The sequence below is a fragment of the Puntigrus tetrazona genome, chromosome 25 (genome assembly GCF_018831695.1).
Source record: "Puntigrus tetrazona isolate hp1 chromosome 25, ASM1883169v1, whole genome shotgun sequence".
Taxonomy (NCBI): domain Eukaryota; kingdom Metazoa; phylum Chordata; class Actinopteri; order Cypriniformes; family Cyprinidae; genus Puntigrus; species Puntigrus tetrazona.
The window spans coordinates 10058954-10078901 of NC_056723.1; the positions used below are offsets into that span (position 1 = coordinate 10058954).

Consider the following 19948-nt stretch of genomic DNA (forward strand, 5'->3'; position numbering starts at 1 on the left):
TGAACCTTTTTCTTTTCACATTTAAATTTTACGATTGCATGTGGCAGCTGCAACAAAATTGGATGCAGTTCCGCTCGAGACAACCGCAAATCTCGTACCTCCATGAGGAAAATGCCTTCAGCCTTTAGTTTATGCTTCAACCAAAAATGTACCTTATTCTAATCTCTCTGCTTTGAGAACGTTTGTGACTGATGTGACTCTTGTTGATGTATTTGTTCCATAAAGAAGCTAAAGATAAATATAAAGACTGATGAAACATTTTCAGCATTTTTTCCAGGATGTTCATGCGGTTGTAGAGCTGCTTTCTGATCATATTTCAAATGATTCTCTCTTGTAAATTTCTTAAAACGGGAAAAAATGTCAAGCGTATTTCACTAAAGCATAACTAGGCGGGTTTTCATTGTATCGTACTGCAACCAATTCACATGGTGCTTTAGAAATGCTAAAACTTTATAATCTGAACACTAGGCATCATATACGCATTGAAGACATAAATAGTCATTGACTACACCTGGGCATCACAAACGATCACACTTCCAACTTGTTCTGATCATTAAAAACGTGCACAGAAAATAGATGTATGACAAATCAAAATGTGCATGCACCACACAACCATAACGGTATTTTTTAGAAACCTGCGTTGGTATACTTCTGATTTGTGGTTTGTTAGGAAGAACTATGTGATCTTCTGGGGCCTAATTTACAAAATCCATCCTAAATTTACAAAAAAACATCCAAAATTTGACCTTAAGATCATCTCTTGAAAATGCATGCGCGTCTTTCAGATGTGAAATCTCAAATGGTCTTGGACCAACGCGCAAACGAATGGTTTCAGCTGTCTGCCTTTTAAACGACTCCTAATCAACGTCATTAACAATCACCAATCATTCATAATTAAGAACAGCTGCAAGAACATTTTCAAAAACACACAGCACTCCCGAGTTGAAAGCTTTGATCCAATTGTGTTACTTGCGTTCAAATCCATTCTAAAATCAGATCAGAATATCATGTTAAGTATCCTCCTACTGGATAAAAATCATATGAAGCTAAAATCTGCATACATGCAAATCACAGCAAAAATTTAACGGTACTTAACCCTTAGTTTTAAACCTATCCAAAGACAAACTGCAAGGCCTAAACATCAGAAGCAAACATAACTGAAATATTAACATCATGACTAGTAGTACCTTCTGAATATCTTCTGCTTTTTAAACTGGCTATTAAGTGTAGATCATTTACAAAAAAACCAAAAAAGCAAGTGGCATGCAAAGTTTAAGAACAGTCTTTATTAAAATAATCTGTTTACATTTACATTTATTTCACATTGACAAAGATGTCATGAGCGAGCTGCCAAACTGTTAAGAAACGTTTCAATAAAAAAAAAAAAAAAAATCTCAGAATCAGCAGCACAAATAAATAAATCACTAACAAACGAACAATTAAAGCTTGATTTCATAAGACTGATAAAAGTAAAAGATTAAATGTTTCCACCTTATTTTTACAATAAATGTTCAGACCAGTTACAGTTGCTATGCTGTAATTAGCTGATGCCAAATGACATACAGTATAGCATTTCTATAATACAAAATATACAATATTTGGTAATGCATTATTATACAAGAAAATGAGAATAAAGCTAAAACAGACAATAAAACAGTTATAAAAAGCTTTAGTTTTTCTTAAAACAACAGTGCAAGACGAGGCAATCAAAAGTACTTTTGACGGACTTAGTCTAGAAGTTTCTTTCGGCTGTACGGCCTACTAGCTGTCCTTCGTCCTCTCGGCTGGCAAAGAGGAGAGATATCCAGCTCAGAATTTGATCCTGCTGGAAGAAAGTATAAATTGTTATTAAACACTTTAAATGAACAAAACCCGATCTGATGTTTTCCCCAGTCCTTTTTTTGCTCATACTGCTACTTTTATTTAACATCAGAAAACATCTTTTGCAATATGCATGATCGCCAAAGCTAAATGCCTCGAAGCACATGCAGTAAGTGCTACATCAGAGCTCCAACAAATAAAAAAATTGTCTAATTTGAGGCAAATAATGGTGAAAATGTGTTTCTCGTTAAGGGCTCTACAAACACTTGTCATTGTCTCACCATTAGGTTGCGTTGCTTCTTTGATCACAGTTGATTTCTTGTACAACAGAGGTGACTGGGTGAGTGCGAAGATTCCACTGGCCGACACTGGCTTCTTTACTTTAGGGGTGTCCACTGAAGAGATTTAAGCCACAGTGTTGACAAACAAGTGACAGAAACACAAGGAACAAGCTATAAATTGCACACAAGCTTTGCTATACCTTTTCTGCCCATCCACGCGAAATGCTCAGACTTCGTAGGGTCTTTAGCATCACAGTCTTGAACCACGGTCTCAGACCAATCCATGCCTTCCGGTGAGCACTGATGGTCCAGAGCTTGGCTTGATCTCAATCCCAGCTTTCTTTGACTGACTGGGGTGCTCAGCGACTCCTTGAGTTCTTCCACCCCTTGAATACGAAAAACACCTTCAAGTTCCGGGTCCTCCAACGCCCCAGGCTTTTCCAGCAGCGGGACCCCTTTGATGACCTGCTCTTTGTTGCCGCAAGCCTCGATCCGAGCTCTTTTCTTACGAGGCCAACAATTGAGGTTCTCCGGGGTGGACCATCCTCTGCTTTGAGGAGACGGAGTCAGTGGGGATGCTAATGGGGATTGGCTACTTGGCGGATAATGTGTGGGAGTGATCGACTGACAAATGTATGTCTGTACACCCTTCCCAGGCGTAACTTTAGCAGGTGTTCCTCGACTGCAGAGTGATGGTGATATGCATCCAGGATGTCTAGAACATTGTGCGAGAGGGCTGTCGACTTGTGGTGCCTTCACATTTGACATGTTACGGTGAACAAGATGTGAGGCCACACCCTTGGTGGCACTACCAGGTGCTTCCCCTGCATTGAGAGAATCGGTCCTTCTCAACTTCAGCTTAGGCAGGCCTGACTCCTGCATCTCTAACTCCACTTCATATGTAAGTGGTTGAGAAATTGACTTCTTTCCACATACAGGTGTCCTCCTTGATTTTGGGGTGGAGATCTTTGGTGTTCCTGAGGCGTGTCCAAGACGTGCTTCTGCTTCTCGCTGGCGTCGATCCGCAGTTTGACGGAAGCCGTAGCTTCGGCTCGGCGTGGTAGTGGAGGGTGTGGCTTGTTTTCCATTAAATTCAAAAACCTCTGAGGATCTGGAGGGTTTCCTTGAGAAAGTGATGTTCATCTTAATGCCCCCTGAGAGTTGGGTCTTCACCACTGAGGCCTCAGATATATCAATGCTTTCATCATCTGTGGTAACGCTGAATTCAGAGCAATCAAACTGCTGTGAGTCTGAAGATGACGCCTCGTCTGCTTTTCCATGGTTGATCTCACTTTGCCCAATTGTTTTATTATCCTGTGGGAATTCTCCCATATTAGTAGCGGATGAACTACTTTGATGGTGGACGTGTGATCTAGCAGGACCAGAGGATGGTGATGCACTTAATTTTGCTGTAGACAGACCTTTACGAGGTGAAGGGCTTGATCCTGCAACGTCTCGAGATTTGTTAGGAGACAAGGACTCCTTTACAGGTGTTCTACCAGAGCGTGTGCACATCCTGTGTGTTAAATTGGGGGTTTTTACAGGAGTTTGTATATTTTGTTTTATTAGTGAAGCACAGAGGGGAAATGCCCCGGAATCAGATTCTTGTGAATCAACAGAAGCAAATTCTCCAGACTTTTCAGTAATCTTGCAAGGTAAGCTCAGTGTTCTTCTCATTTTTCCTGATCTCGTTATGGATTGAGATGTTTCCAGATCAACATTTCCAAGGACTTCAAGTGTCCTAGGCATTGTTCCAGGAGATTTTCTTTGGGGCACCTTGTCAGGTGTTTTGAAAACATTTCTTTCCTCTGGGCTGCTATTCTTGCCAGGTGTAAGCAGTCTTGGTGAGCATCTTTTTGTAAACAACGGAGACTCTGGCACATTGATTGGGTTTTCTGTCAGGCGTTTCCGTGGAGATGGAGACCATGTCACACTCTTCTTTGGCGTTCTAACATTTGGGCTCCTCAGCCAAGCACCATTAGGAGAAACACAATCCAAAAGATTTTTCATTGGGGTCTTGAGTATCCCCTTAAGTGGGCTTTTCTTGGGCGTCTCTACCACTAGACTCTTCGCAGCAGGTGAACGAAAAGGGCTCCCTCGCAGGGTCATCCCATTCTCTCCAACTGTCCGGTTTGGAGTTCTTGGGGACTGAGGGGTTCTGCACCCAGATCCTACTGGATCATATTTTAACTTCTGTGGAGTTCTATTTTGACTCTGTAAAAAAAAAAAAAAAAAAAAATACAATTTTTTAATAGTATTGACTAATGTAAAATAGATGACAAGAATTACACACTCAATACTCTTTCATTTTATATCATTTTAATGAACTGTAAACTAAAAGAGATATTACCTCAAAAACTGCAGACCTAAGTGATAACTCTTTGCTGCCTTGATCTTCTGAGGGGAATGCTGTAGTGTGCCGTAGACGACCAGGGGACTGGGTAGCACCAAAAAGAAGTCGAACTGGCGACCTAACAGAACTAACATTTAATCCTCCTGCAAAATGAATACAAGGATACTTTGAGAATGCACTAGCATACACCTTCACAGTATATCCAAAACATTTCATGTAAAGAAGCTTAATGACATCTATTTTTGCTGTGTCACTGAAACTCTTTCATTATTTCCTGCTTACCTTTACCCTCAGAGTGGCAGAGTTGAGAGGAGGAGATGGCACGGTCCAAGTTTCGGGAACGTGGCTGTGAGCTTGAATAAAATACACTGGAATGTCTCCTGGTAAGGCTTTTAATTCTTGGGCTTCTCCTCAAGTCTAAGAACAAAATTTTGTATATATTTTTTTTATTAGTAAGTGTTCTTTCTATGTTTGACATTGTGGCAAAATCTTAAGACACTAACCAGCATTTGGTTTGACAGGAGACTCCTCAATAATGCACACATCAGATTCTCCAGATCTTCTGTGACAAAGAGAGATTAAAAGATTACAATTACAATTATCAAGCATCACTGAACAAATATAACAACTACTTAAAAATCAAGACATAGGACTCACCTGCCAGTCCTTTGCCGGTAAAGTAAACGATTGGACACCTGTTTATGCAGAGGTGTTTCAGATACTTTCTTTGTCAGAAGAGTGTGTCGTTCTGAAATGTAAAAAAGTAGGTTAAACTTCATACAATAAATGTTCTTTAAATATCTTTAAATAATTAAGTCTCTCACCATCAAAAAAAAAAAAAAAAAAATTACCATCATCGTCCATATGTGAACGCTTGCGTTTCTTAAGTCCCTCTACTGCCGACACAGACTGGCTCCGTGGCATTTTGGACTTCTTTGATGGTGATACAGCAACTTGGTTGAAAAGGTTTCTCCTTACCTTTGTTACCTCTGTGAACAGAAGAAAAAGGTGCAACAACAGATCACAACTTCATAGGACAGCATGAAGATTAAAATGGATTGGGCAAATTACAATTACCTTGAACTGCTTGCTTTGGAGGTTGTGGTGGTTCTTCTACAGGAGGTTTGTCTACTGGGACACAAGGTTTCGGCTTTGCCTGTATTCCACAATAGGCAAGTTAGTATTTTAGTTCTTGGTGACAAGATGGAAGTAATGTAATAAAAAGAATAAAATCTCACCAGCCGTGTGGATTTTCTTGGCATTTCTATCTGTCGCAGAGCCTGAGGAGCCTCAGTCATGCTTTTATGGCGTGTGAGCATGTTCTGTCTGCAAAAAGAGAAAAGAAAAAAAAAAAAAAAGTTTATTTGACTGCTTATACGCGAATCACTTGATATAATCACACATTCTTTTCAATGACAATCACCTCCTCTTTTTAGCAGAGCGATTGCGGAGTTCCTCCAGATGATCTCCAACACTGGACACATTGCTTTGTGTGGCTGAGAAAGGCGAAGGACCTACAGACACACTGTCCTTAGCCATAGACTCATCACTGAAGAAATCAGAGGGCAGGACAGCAAGAAGAGCCTCAGGCAACTGAGTTCCTAAACTGTGGTAGACATCTGCCAGGACTTTAGCGATGCTGTTCAGGTACCTGGGAGATATCATATCAGAAATCCCATCTTATTAAATGTGTTTGGATACAATTAGCATTTTCATTAATATTCCCGAGTTGTATATAACTTACACTGGCAGCACTTCATCCTGCATGAATTTGGATAAGTAAACTGCATCTTTACTCCGGGAGATAATCCGGAGCATATCAGCCACCTTGAAAGGAGTTTATAAAAAAGAAAAATGACCAACATTACATTTAACAATGACAAATCATGGAAGACTTCTGCATATAATCACATTTAAATGATTGGTTATGGCATCTGAGGTTTTAAAAGGTTGATTGTCTACTTACATCCTCTACTCGTTGTTCCACAACCTCCTCGTCTTCTTCTTGTTCTGATTGTTTGCACAATTCAAGTCTGAGAACTGCTTGCAGCTGGCATCTGTATAAAGAATAATGATTTTTTTTTCAATTCTTGCCTTATTACCTTTATAAATATGTTCCATGCTTACAGTCACTTCACCTGAACTGTCATTTAATTTGATCTGAATACTTACTCCCGGATTTTACTCTCTTCATCTGAAGAATTTCCATAAAGCTGACGAATAGCCTGACAAGATTTCAACAGATGGTTCTGCACCAAGCCCAAGAGCGAAGCCTGGTGAGAAATTTTTAAAGGAAAATTCAAAAGAAAGTTGTACAAAAAACATATCCATTACATATCAGGTTTCCTCAATCATAAATCACTTGTGTTCACTAAACTAATATGTACAATAAACCACCACATCAACAATACACAATTTAGAAGCATATATATTAACATTACAAACTCAAATTTAACTAATAATAAGACGAACATATTTTAGAAGGGAGAACAGAGTTCATTACACAACCAGGCGACACAACTGTAAGATTTTAAATGTATGTGCTTCTCTGACTTACCTTCACACCAGTGTTAGTTTTAATAAATGCCTTAACAACTGAAAGCATATCCTGCACTTGAGAGGGAACAGACACAGATCTATTCTCCACAGCTTTTTGATAAGCAAGTCCCAGGTGAGAGAGCAGCTCTTCCTCACTGTTGCAATCTGAGTCAATGAACAAAATTAACAATTTACATACAATGAAGTTAAAAACAGTCCTGTTTTTATCTTATAGGAGATCCTAAACTATCGCAACACTCACGGAAGAGGCCAGGCTTGTTCCGATCACCAGAGCATTTCTTGCCACATTTTTCAGCACCTTTGGCAGATCCAGCAGAACCACTATCACCCTGAGTCTTCTGAGCTTTCACATTCAAGCGAGCAAAATTCAGCATCTGTAGAGAGCGACTCATTGTCTTCATCTTCTGCCTTACTGGTGTGCATTGTGTACCTCCTGGAAATTATAAAAACATTGCATTTTTTGTTGCGTGTTCATGAATCAAGTAAGCATTTAGTAAATTTTATGATAGGGATGATATTGTTTGGCAGAAATTAGCAAAAAGCTCTTTCAGTGTTCGAATAACTGAAAAGAGAGAATAAATTATACAGAACAATGACAAATGTAATCAAATATAGGCATGCGCTGATGCAGCAAACATGTCGGAAGTGTAAAAACATTTTAAAGTGTCAATCATTTCAAGCAAAGACATTAAGAAACTGTTTAGCACTGCATTTCATGTCTCAGATGAAAAGAGGAATAGTGGCTGTTGCTGGATGCTATGTGATGACTGAATCTGAAAATGAATTCTGAAAATGAAGCTCATTTGTGTTTTGTTGGTATAGTTGCAAGTATATTTAAAAAATAGTTAGTGTTGAGAAAAGAAAGCACATTTTGACTATTTATTTGTTGCAAATGTAAAAAAAAAAGCAGCAAAATATATAAAATGCGAAAACCCCTGTTCAACCGAGTGTTTCATTTTGTTTAGCTTTGGCCAAGAAATTTTTATTTCCGTGCATCAATCACTTTGAGTACCATTTTGCACTCACGTTTTTTGGATCTCAGGGTGCCACTGGATCCAGCTGTGCTGCTCTGATAGAGCTCTGAGAGACTGCTGGTGATCTCCTGCTGAGTATCTGAGTACTCCTCTTCCCTCTCCTCTTCCTCTGGAGCTGCATTCAGGAGCCTGTAAGACAGCTCTTTTAGTACCAGAATAAAAATAGCCCATGACATATGCAACATTTTGACAATTTTTGGGAGGTAGAATTTAAACATGATGTCAGGAACTGAGAGTTTTAAAATTTCTCAAATGATGATTGCAATTACCAGTTTATCCGTTATTGTGCAGCCCTAATCTTGTAAAAAGAAATTAGTGAAAGACTGCAAACCTCATTGATTCCATTAAATGGCAGCTGATTCCTGATTGGTCAGACAAAGGAAACCATCCCTCTAACAGCCCATTTCTCCTTAAACAAGACTCCTGCTTGAGCTCTTGTTTGGCCCAATCAGGAACAAATGGCAACTTTACTTGATCTGGAAACCACAACATTTTTTTTAAGTTAGGATCAAAACCTTAAGGTTGTGTTAACAGACGTTTATATGCACAAGGCACAAAAACACAGATTATTTCAGAAAAAAACAAACACCTGAGCAATCCTCATCCTCCATGATGTTATACATGACATTGAGAACACTGCTGACAACATCAGGCAGGTCACTGGAGAGGTCCGTGCTATCCGAGGGAACAACATGTGCGGGCAGAAGCTGGTCTTCCTGAGCAACCAGAGGCTGAAGGACAGTGAGTTGAGCCGTACAGGAAGAGAGCACCAACAGCACCGCCGAACACACCACACCTCCTTCACTCACATCTGCTAGCTGTGTAAATAAAGCAAAATATAATAAGGTCACATTTGCATATTTTTTGCTAAAATCACCCATCATCGACAATAAATTCTAACACTTTTATCTTTGCATAATTCAAACACAAAGCAAAAAAAGGACATGTGCTCCATTAAAGATCTACAACCTTGTAAGAACCAAAGGCCTCGATATGTACGTCAGATTTTCCTTACGTAATTGTGGCATCCATAATTGTAGTCCCAATTGGAAATTCGATTATCGAGCAGCTCTAATATATATGGTTTGTGTCCTTACATTTTATCGATTACAAAACTGCATTGCGTGTAACTGCAATCATATTTCACAGCTGGAACCATCCTATTACAAAACAGCATAACCGAGTGATTTTACCATGGCAGATCCTCCAGTAGACAACTGCTTTAAGTGCTGAAAAATCTCCTGACCCAGTTCAGCATCTGTGCACCGAATTATCCAGCTCTCAGAGGCTGAACGTGACAGGGAGATGATGTCCAGGTCCTGCAGGACACCGCTGAGTGTGACATTCACAGGAGCTTGCAGAAACCTCTGCCTGCATGATACCGGCTCCAGAGTCACACTACAGGACTGCATGTTGCCATCTGCCACAAAAAAAAATGAATTAAGTAACTGATCACTCTAAGGTAAAATAAAAGTTGAAAAGCTCAAATTCAGTTGTTTAATATATTATTATTAATAATTAGGCCTAACATTTTCTATATATCCATCTATATATCTATATATTATACACATACATGTTATACATGTATACATTTTTAAAGCCATCATTCTAGACTTCATTATCACATTATCCTTCAGAAATAATCATGTTAATTTGCTGCTAAGCATAAGTAATGTTTTTGTTTGTGCTGCTTAACATTTTTATTCAAAAGATTTAAAACTAATGTCAAAACTGACACATACATTGGTAATGTTACAAGAGTTATTTCAAATAAATGCTTTCATTTAGAACTTTATCAACGAATCCTGAAATAAAATCTGGATTTTTAAAAAAACTGAATGTGCCAAACATTTTAACACTTTGTCTTCACAGGAAATAGTTAATTACACTGTACGTACAGAATATATAAAAATGGGAAAAAATTATTTTAAATTCGAACGATATCCCACAATATTACTTTTTCAAATAAATAAGAGACTTTATTCAAAAACTATGTCCTTGTGTGCGTGTGTATTTTATTATTTACCTGCAATCCAGGAAAGACATCCACTCAAAGGAGGAAAGACTTGTCTGTGCATTCTTTCTGACAACTCAAGGTAGCTATTGGTTGATTCAATAGGAAAGGCATTTATTCCCAAATCCAGTGACAGGCTCGTCTCAGATTGCTGGTCCATCAACGGCAAACAAGGAGACAGCATGGGCACTACCCGTCCACCAACCTGCCCAAGAAGCTCTGTCAATGTCTCCATGCCAGTGTAGTCCTCTACCACACAATTAGCCTGGTTTAAAAACCAAAAAGAAAAACAATGTAGTCAAAAACACTAATATAACTACCCAATTATACATAGGAATTCTATATGAGCGCCACTTACCTTCAATAAACCAGAATCAGCCCAATGGAGCACCACTTTGCGTTGCGTAAGCATATCTATCAGACCTTTGGGCAGCACCTGCTCATGTATGTCTCTGTGGAGTCTACCGCCATCCCTACGGATGGACAAGTAGTCTTCCAACTCTGCTTTGGATCGTGGACACTCAGACACAACAAAAAGGACATTTCGGTCAACACTTAACACATCATAGTTCTCCAGAGGGACATTTCTGCCACTTCTACTCGACCTCCTTGGTCTCAGTGTGACCTTGGTGGGAGATGTTAGGTCAGGTCTGTCCCACTGGAAGTCTAGAAGGATCTCTTTCAAGGCGTTCTGGACACAACTAGCCGGGCTTGGTTTCAGTTTGTTGGATTTTTCCCGACTTTTGGGCGACTTTCCTTCCACACTGAATTTGCCCAGCAGCTCCTCTTCGAAGTCACTGAACACCTTCTCCTGGAGCTCCTTGAAATCAGATCCTCTTGTTAAAAGGGCTGCGCTTTTCACGGTCCTTGACTGGAAGAATTTATAACCCCATCGGACTTTTTCCAGCCCATGTTTGTGGCCCAAACTGAGCAGGACTCTTAGTATCCACTGTTTGAGGTGGTTTTGATGAGTCGTGCTGTTGGTCTCCTCTGGTCGATAATCCACATCGATGGCAAAAACCACATTCTGGGAGGCCATATCTAGACTTAAAGAGCTGTCATGCAAAATACGATCGCCTCCAGCCAGCAAATATCACATACAGAGACGTTTAGAACTAGATTAGACAGATAAAACTGAACGTGACGCCACGTCTTTTAAAAGTCAATAAAAGCATTTGAACGCTAACCAAGGAACACCTCAGGAGCAGCTGGTGCGAACGGACGCTCACGTACGCTATTTTTCTCAGCACGAGTCATGATTCCCGTCGCTGCTGAGCTAAAACGACGCGAAACCGGTCGAGACGGACTAATGAACTAACTTAGCGATAACGGAAAGTTACAAAAACAGCATTTTGAAAGTACTGTTTTGTTACACTTCAGAATTTCCGTTAGCCGTCCGTCCTCTTCTCTGCCTTAAACTCTTCGCGCTTCAGAATTCGTTGAACGTGATTGGCTGGAGCCAACGAACTTTAAAAACGTCATTCATTTCTCGCCGCGTGATAGGACCAGAGAGCCCCAGCAATAAAAATATACAAAGACGTCAATAGTTTCTCGCTCCGTGATTGGTCCACAGTCACGTCAATAAAAAGAGCTTCTTCTTGTGCCTAGTATGCAGAGCATTATTCACGTGTTACTGGCATCTACTGGAGAGAAATCAAAGTTATATGAACGACTTGATTAAACATTAGTGATTTTGAGCAGGAATACCACAGAATTTTTTTTTTATATATGGTTATATTGTATATTAATGTATTATTAATGTATTATTATTATTATTATTATTATTATTATTATTATTATTATTATTATTATTATTATTAATTAATCACAATTTCTATTAACATTTTTTGCTATAGCTTTTCAAATGATGCTTTGGCGATATTTTTTGTTTAACAATCACAGCAATATACTTAAAAAATTATGCACATTAGGACTCAAAAACTACAATTTCTTTTTTAAATGACAGATTTCTGTACAGCTTTAAATTCCAGTTTCACATTTTGTCCTATTTCAACGGATATTACTAAAAGATAATGACTTCAAGAATAGTGGTTTGCTTACTGCTCATAGCCGTAATCGGATAAATATGGTGAGTTTTTGTTTTTTATATCATAGGCTATCGCGTAAACAGCATTTGAAAGCCCCTCCTTTAACATATTTTTCTCAGAAATTAGGTCTGTCTCACCGCCGTCCTCTGAAATTGCTATATACTCTGGATGCAGAAACTATTTATAGGTTAAATTCAAGTACTTATGATTTTATCTTTGGATGATCGAGACAATTTAGTTTGTGGACCAGACAGCATTAGTCATTGGGTCAGCTAAGGAAAAGAAAACATGAAATAGAACAACTTGTGCCGACTAATAGCCCAGGCACACTATTAAAAAAAAAAAAACATCTGAATAAAAGCACAAACTGCCTCTTTATCTATAATACAAAGCCATTTTTCTAATAATATTTTAAGAATAACATTAAGGATAATTAGGTCAGTGACTCCAGATTTTTATCATTTTCACAAAGTTCTTGTAAAGAGACTTCCAGGGTAAAGGGCAGGGGAAATAGGAAAGATTTGTAAATCCCATCAAGCCATTGGAGAATAGGACTTGTTTGCTTTGGCACAAAACTCTCAAACTAGGTTATCTCAGCGTCAGTACACCAAATGGAAAATGTCATCAGCGCATTAAACGAAGGCCCAGATAAGTTCCCAGTCACAATCACAGACGCAAGATGGTTTTAGATAAACATTTTCAATCTGAAATTAATTGCGACAGCCTCACAAATGTCAGAAACTCTCCAGCATTAAAAAAACCTCCTTGCATCAGCACGGAACGGTATTAGACGGCTGTTTATGCAGTAAAAATGAAATACAACACCGTAAATCACGCTCAAAGTATCGATCTATTTGCTTCTCCTGCCACATATATTAATAATTTCTTGCATGTCATCAATTGCCAACCGCCCCCGTTGATGGTTCGAGGAAATGAGAGTGTGTAAATAGGTTACCCTCTGCTCATTCAGTATCCTTGATTGTTGAAAGAAATGAAAGAAACGGACAAACACTGGGGGAACGAGGGCAACACAGCGCTTCCAGTTATGTGCCTTTTGGTTCTGACCCAAAGCCCAAAGGGTTCTGCTTCACGGCGTATGAGAATGTAGGTCAGGGATTCAGCAAACGAATACTTTTGCAGACAGAACCCAAACAGCCTTGAACAGGCGACACTTTCAATGAAGCAAAGCAGGTGAAGACGAACGTCAAATAACTCATTATTTGTATCACTCTTCTCGAATGTAGCCTATTGAGTGCCATGTTTCTGATTTAACAGCATCCAAAAAAAAGGCTCATTTTCCTTAGTATTTAATCATTCATGCCCATCGACAAAACTGGTCGCTAGCAATACATTTAATAAACACCGGCCTGTAAGCATGAGTCACTGTTTTCCTAATGATTCAGTCACATTTCAAGCCCACACGCTTGAATTATTTTTGCCATGTCAACAGTGAAATAAACAACCTTCCCAGAGTAGGATTATATACATATATTCTGAGTTGAGGGCGCAAACACAAAGAGGATGTGTTGCAAAATACAACTGATTCAATTGTGTTAATTTAATAGACTTGGAAGGAGTCTATTAACCCTGACTCACTCCCTTTTCAGGAAAATTTTCATCAGATCTTCTCTCAGCAAGGAATAAGCGATAAGAACAATTTGTTATATAACCAAGAACAGTGGGGCCAGTCCAAATGCCTGCTGGGAACATGATGTTTTTAATTGAAGGCTGTTTTTGTTCACTGCACATTACGCATTGGGCAGCACTCCCGCATTCAGATAAACCTGCAGCGTCATGTTTACATTTGAACATTTATGAAGCGCAAGAATGCTTGTTAGCTCTGAAAAGCGTCTGAAAATAAAGCTTCAGAAACACAGCATATCAATAAAAGGGTGTATTTAGCCTTGATGCAACAAGCAAGGCCTAAATGTAAATCGACCGATTAAGAAGGAGAGAGGGAATGGGTAGGAGGAGGCGAGACGGGTCAGGTGGAAATGAACATAAACATTCAACGGTTTCGAGATTTCATCAAATTTCTTTGACCTCACCATCACCATGGCAACCACACCAAGCAAAGTAGGTTACGGGGATGCTTCTCTGCAGAAAGGAGAGATGAATAAGCACATTTCCTAACACTTAAAGATGATTTTGTATGTTTAAATATGCTGTCATATAACATTTATTACGACAAAACGATCCGTAGGGTGATTTATCTGCAGTGTTGGGGGTAATGAATTACAAGTAACACAAGTTACACAGAATTACAGAAGCAATGCATTCATTTAGAAGGAAATGTCTTATTTTTTACAAATGCGTATAACTCAAGTTTCTTTGTTTACCGTGTCTTGACTGACACCTCTCGTGTTGCCATGTTGAGAGATATCGGGAGTAAGTGCAACCATCGAAGGTCAGTAGTAAAGACACTGGAGTTATGCTAAGCAAAAATAACAGATTTTTGTTATTACTGTAAAGTGTTGAACTCTCGTCTCACGTGTCATTCATGAAGTTTGTTTGAGCTGAACCTTCTTCTGTAAAGCCAATTGTATGATAAAAGGCGCGGACGCATAGCCTTTCAAAAACGCAGGCCCTCGAAACAATAGAAAGTTCAATCTTTTTAAGTGTCTGAATTATCATCCATATCAATGGATTGCATGTAAGCACACTTGACCCAACCAATGGTGTGAGTCTGGGGGCGGGACTATCCGTTTGTTGGGAAGAAAGCAGAAGTGGGTGTTATAAGGAAGCTAGGAAACAGTTATTTTTTGCACATCAGTTGGGATAATTTACAGGCTTCATGTTTAATGTTAATACTATTCAACTGAAATATTGTCTCTGCAGTCAGTAAGGACAGAGATGATGAAGTAGTCTGTCTGGGTTGAAGGGCAATCCCTGAAACACATAAATAAGCCCAGTCACACCAATCTGGTGCCAAGCATAGTCTTTCACAACACTGCAGAATCCCCAGCTGGATGAGGAGGCTTGGTTTCCTATATTGTAACTAGATCAGAAGGCAAGTCAGAGAGATGCTATTTTTACATGGCATCTGTACTGGCTGATAGAAATCAGACATTCAGGGAGTCCAGATAGAGACTGATGAAATGTGTTTTTGTGCTCTGATGTGGACACCGTGTAAACAACTGCTCGCATCTGAGATTATGCATGATCATTAATGTAAGCAGCCATAACCATTCATTATATTATGTAATTAAGAGTCATAACTGGATTTTAATTCAGTTGTAGTACTTGTTTTAGTAAGTCTATTTTCAGGAAGGTTCTTTATTCATCTATGGTCATCAATGAGACCTTTCTATTGTACAAAATTTACTGTGAAAAAAAAACGATAACCCAACAATATTAACAATATTCAAAATGATATGCATTAATGTTAATCAAATCGCTGTTTGGTTATTGTAACTAGGTAAAAAATAACAAAAAAATACTATCTGATTAACAAATTAAAATGCAATAAAAGCATGATAAAATATTTAAAAACTATAAATATATATATATATATATATATATATATATATATATATATATATATATATATATATATATATATATATATATATATATATATATATATAATTATATATATCTATATATATATATATATATATATATATATATATATATATATATATATATATATATATATATAAATGCATATTTAGATTAAGAACATATGACTTTACTCAGATATATAGATATTTTTTAATCACACTTTACATAAATAAATGTGAAAAAGTGTTTAAAGTTTCTGTAAGTTGTTTGGCTGACGTAAACAGCACACTAATGTCATATAAAGGCAAACGAGACGCTAAATCCAATGTTAAAAAGTTTATTTATATACCTACGAAAGAAAGTATGAAACAAATTAACAAAGATAAAGTCAAATCGAAGTATAAAGGCCTTTTCTTTTACATACAGTGATAGTGACTTTACAAGTCCACAGTGTCAACAGAACAATTCTCTAAAATCACTATGTTATAACAAAATAATCTGCGAATAAATATAAGATACATTTGAAAAGTACAACAATTTGCTCCTTGTCGAGTTCATTAGTAAGTTCACCATTCTGGCAGACTTAGACATCAGGGTTTGCAACCACGTTTTCTGTAAAAATACACCTCTGTTTTACCTCTTTTAGTTTGTTCGTCAACACAGCAATGAGTTATAACAAAATGTGACAGTCTACATCCCGCCCAGCAGTGAAGAACCCATTCAACTGTGCGATCTTAAGCAGGCACGAGGGATACGAATAACGTTAGTCTATTAAAACGCAGTCAGACACGGCCTCTCTTCCTCTCTTGCCAAGACGAGAGTCTCGTTCTCAAACGATAAAAAAAGGAATTTGTGCAAGCATTTAAGTGGTTTCTGAAATCTCCCAGCATGCTACAACTTTGCAGAGGAGCTAAACAATCGCTGTGCCAGTGTTGGAATCTGCGCATAAATACATGACTAGTACGTTAGCGGCTGTGAAAGAGGAATTTAGCAGGAAGATATGTGCGAGATACAGTTCCAGTCCCGTCATCCTTCAGACGTTCCTCTCGCTCTCACTGTGCCGAGTCTGAGTCACTGGAGTCCAGACTAGCCTGTGCAGAGGCGGTGCGGCAGCTCTGAGAGGATCCCGCGTGCTGCAGAGTCTGTGTGCTTCTCCTGAGGCTCTCCAGCGACTGAAGGAAGGACCGTCTCGCTCTTTCCTCCTCCAGAGGCGAAGCCCCTTCCTCCTCCACTTCGGCGATCTCTGCGAAAGTCACCGGCTGGGTCTTGAAGCGGGCGTCTCGGGGCCGCCGGGGTCGGTTTCGGCCCCGAGCCAGACACTTGGGGACGGGGAGCTGCTGGGGAAACTCCTCCATGGCGGACGCCAGGATGTGCGCGGGAAGAACGGCGAAACCCACCGTCTCCATGGGGCGTGCGGCCATGGGTCTGGATGGCGAGGTTTGGGCGTTCGGCGTCTGAGGTGTTTGGAGAGGCTTGCAGTTCTCCAGGTCTCCCTGCGGCGAAGGATTCGAAACTAGTCTCTACTTCTTGTCTGTATTTGACAGGAGGTGAAGCTAACGCACACAGCTGGAGGAAACAACTTCCAGAAAAGGGGTGAGTTCTCTCTGTCTGTGGTCTCTGACAGCTCAGGCTTTTATACTGCTTCACTCCCCTAACATCTCCCCACTCCGCTAGGGCTCCACCCACAAACAGTTCCGGCTGCCATACCGGTCCCTCCGAATCAGATCCTTGAAATAAATGCCAGCCTGGGAGGGAGGTGGGAGAGCACAGAGAGGTGGGAGGAGCCGGAGAGAAGAAGATATATGCAGCTTTAGCAGAGGGATCAGAGAAGGGAGAAATAAACAAATGGAGCGAGAGGTCACGGGCAAATGAGAGATAAACAAAAGATAGTTAAAAGAACAGAAGCTTTGGAGAAATGTACACAACACACTGTACAAAAACTAGTTAGCTGTTATAAGACAATTTAGAAATGTTGCATTACAAATTCTTATTATCTTTAAAAAGAAAAACATTTATATATTAAAATTAAACATTTTCCTTTTATATATATATATATATATATATATATATATATATATATATATATATTCCAAAGGTGCCTAATTGTCATGAAAATACACTGAAAAAAACTGAAAAAATTAATTTTGATGGAACCTAAAATAATAATTTAAAAATAGAAAACTAAATAAAGATTACAGAGAAAATCTATCATGTTATTATTATATTAAAAAGTAGTTTCTGCTTGAATAGGTCAATGTCATATATACAATATTAGTAATATATTGAATTTAATTCAATGAGGACAGTTGACAGACAAGAATATATAAAATAATAAAATTAAATAATAAATTAAACGATTACATAAACATATGGGGGAAAAAAAAGAAATTAAACATCCTGAAAACCTAAAATAAATATATAATAATACTTTTTAAGTAGTAAATATATGTTTATGTGTTTGCTTTAAAATATAGAGCACATTTTAAAGGAAAGTGAAGAACAGAGACACGTTTTTGAGTCGGCCAGATAAGGACAAGGATATGGAGAGCTGATGATCTATGAACTATATTTTTCCTTTACTAGATGTGTTGTAAGCTCGGCAACACGTACACGACAGGAATCTCTCCGCAGTGCCACGACCATGATCTCACCATCGTAATGAGTTTAGCTTTCATCAGCCTCTCACTCTCTTCCTGTGACACTCAGATTTGTCATTAACCCTCGAACGCTCCACGCCAGGCATGTCCCACGAGCCCAGAGACATTTTGGGAGCAGTGTGTGAACCTGGGGGCAGGACATCGTGACGTAACGCACCGAGGCGGCTCCGGTTCGTCACGGACCCTGAGGATGACCCTTTAGAAGGAAAACAGGAAACTATAATGATGCCACCTCACCCTCATATATGAGACGTCGAGGGGTTACCGTAAAGTCCGCTCTGACTATCTATTTTGGGACGGAGAAGCCCACTCCTGCAGACATTCGTTCAACCTCTAAGGTATTATCAGTCAGGTGACATCATGTGATGATGTCAAGAACAACTACACACAGCACGTCTGCAGGAACATGTCAAGTTGATGAATAGCTTGTTTCTAGGCTAATACAGGAGGGGATGTACAAGGCAAACTGCACGGGGTCACCTTTGACACAATAAACGACCTTCTTTAGAAACTGTTTTGTAACTAAACGCCACCAAGAAAATGAACTGACTGCATGTATACACCAAAGAGATGAGAGATATTTTAGCCATAACCCACTATACCTGCATAATCGGCAACAGCTGCTGGTATTTTGAATACTTTAAATAAATGCAGCACGGGACAGCTGGGTAATCCTGAACAAACCGTAACAGAAGCCCCTCTTCATCATTAAGCTCAGACCTCAATGTCACAGAAGCAAGCAAAATGTTTACAAATTAACCTTCTCATGGCAATTTACAACTATTATAGTTTTTGCACGACTTTCTTGCGAATCACAATACATATCTACAAAACTGTAACTTTGAAAAGACTTATTTTTCTTGTATCAGTTCATTATATGTATATGTGTATACATAATTTAATTTAATTTAATTTAATTTAAAAACAATAAATGCTAATTATTTAAATAACAGCGGGGAGCCAAAAATAGTTTATAGAAGGCATATAAGAAACGGAAAATCACTGCTTTATGTAGCAAATAAATTATTCATTAACTTTGTTTCTATTAATTTGGGATAAATATCCAGAAAAATCCAATAAGTATATATCCAAAAGGTTATACATTGAATAACAGGAGATGAAATCCACGAAAGTGGAGTCTAGTATAGCTTTTAGATTATGTCACTTCAATATCAATGTCCAAACTAGTCATACATGGATCCATTACATGAAACGATAATGTACAGTAACAGTAAGAAAGTGACATCCATCCAAAGCTATAAATGTCCATGTTGGCTCAGGGCCACCGCAGCTTGATTTGTTTCTCTAAGCAGGATAAACAAATTTGTTTTCACACTAAGCAGCGAGTCTGTCAACATGATAAAAAGAGGTGAAAATACCACTAAGCCACTTTATTTATTTTTTTGGACTTGGCCTAGAATACATTACAGTGTCCGAAAAGTCATGTATTTATAGCACAACACAGACGCATTCCCATGAAGGCTACTCGCGCAACATAACATCCCAAATTAGCAGAGGCAACATAGTACCGACTTGTCCATCACGCACCGAAACATTCCAGTCCTGTAACGGATAACACATAAACATAAGCTACTTATCTTACCTCTAGAGGTTATTTACTTTAAACTCAAATATGTCAGCACGGTTTCAAGATATAAAAGAGGATGAAAAGTAAAG

General features: G+C 38.7%; 2 protein-coding genes across 4 annotated transcripts; both read right to left on the reverse strand.

Annotated features, from left to right (window-relative positions):
• Nucleotides 1-1266: 1266 nt before the first annotated feature.
• Nucleotides 1267-11510, reverse strand: ticrr (TopBP1-interacting, checkpoint, and replication regulator). Of its 3 annotated transcripts, none has more exons than XM_043227189.1 (22): nucleotides 10421-11510; nucleotides 10075-10327; nucleotides 9242-9468; nucleotides 8638-8866; nucleotides 8380-8524; nucleotides 8041-8177; nucleotides 7256-7447; nucleotides 7013-7158; nucleotides 6628-6728; nucleotides 6422-6512; nucleotides 6200-6282; nucleotides 5879-6106; nucleotides 5694-5781; nucleotides 5533-5611; nucleotides 5307-5444; nucleotides 5113-5203; nucleotides 4959-5014; nucleotides 4738-4872; nucleotides 4453-4598; nucleotides 2303-4316; nucleotides 2103-2216; nucleotides 1267-1825 (listed from the first exon to the last, which is right to left on the reverse strand). In XM_043227189.1, the coding sequence occupies exons 1-22, from the start codon at nucleotides 11099-11101 to the stop codon at nucleotides 1728-1730; spliced, it is 5472 nt and encodes a 1823-aa protein (XP_043083124.1). In that variant the 5' UTR covers nucleotides 11102-11510; the 3' UTR covers nucleotides 1267-1727. The 3 variants fall into 3 exon arrangements, with proteins under 3 accessions (XP_043083124.1, XP_043083123.1, XP_043083122.1); XM_043227188.1 differs by having other exon boundaries at nucleotides 1267-1822; nucleotides 4959-5017; XM_043227187.1 differs by having other exon boundaries at nucleotides 4959-5017.
• A 4425-nt stretch (nucleotides 11511-15935) lies between these two features.
• Nucleotides 15936-17286, reverse strand: c25h11orf96 (chromosome 25 C11orf96 homolog). The gene has a single exon (XM_043228705.1). The coding sequence runs from the start codon at nucleotides 17033-17035 to the stop codon at nucleotides 16667-16669; it is 369 nt and encodes a 122-aa protein (XP_043084640.1). The 5' UTR covers nucleotides 17036-17286; the 3' UTR covers nucleotides 15936-16666.
• Between the last annotated feature and the right edge of the window lie 2662 nt (nucleotides 17287-19948).

Coding starts and splice junctions, on each gene's coding strand:
- ticrr (XM_043227187.1), bottom strand. CDS start 11,101: ATGGCCTCCCAGAATGTGGTTTTTGCCATCGATGTGGATTATCGACCA. Junction 8,178..8,379: donor CATTTAATGGAATCAATGAG/GTTTGCAGTCTT, acceptor GCTGTCTTACAG/GCTCCTGAATGCAGCTCCAG. Junction 5,204..5,306: donor TTCACATATGGACGATGATG/GTAATTTTTTTT, acceptor TTTACATTTCAG/AACGACACACTCTTCTGACA.
- c25h11orf96 (XM_043228705.1), bottom strand. CDS start 17,035: ATGGCCGCACGCCCCATGGAGACGGTGGGTTTCGCCGTTCTTCCCGCG.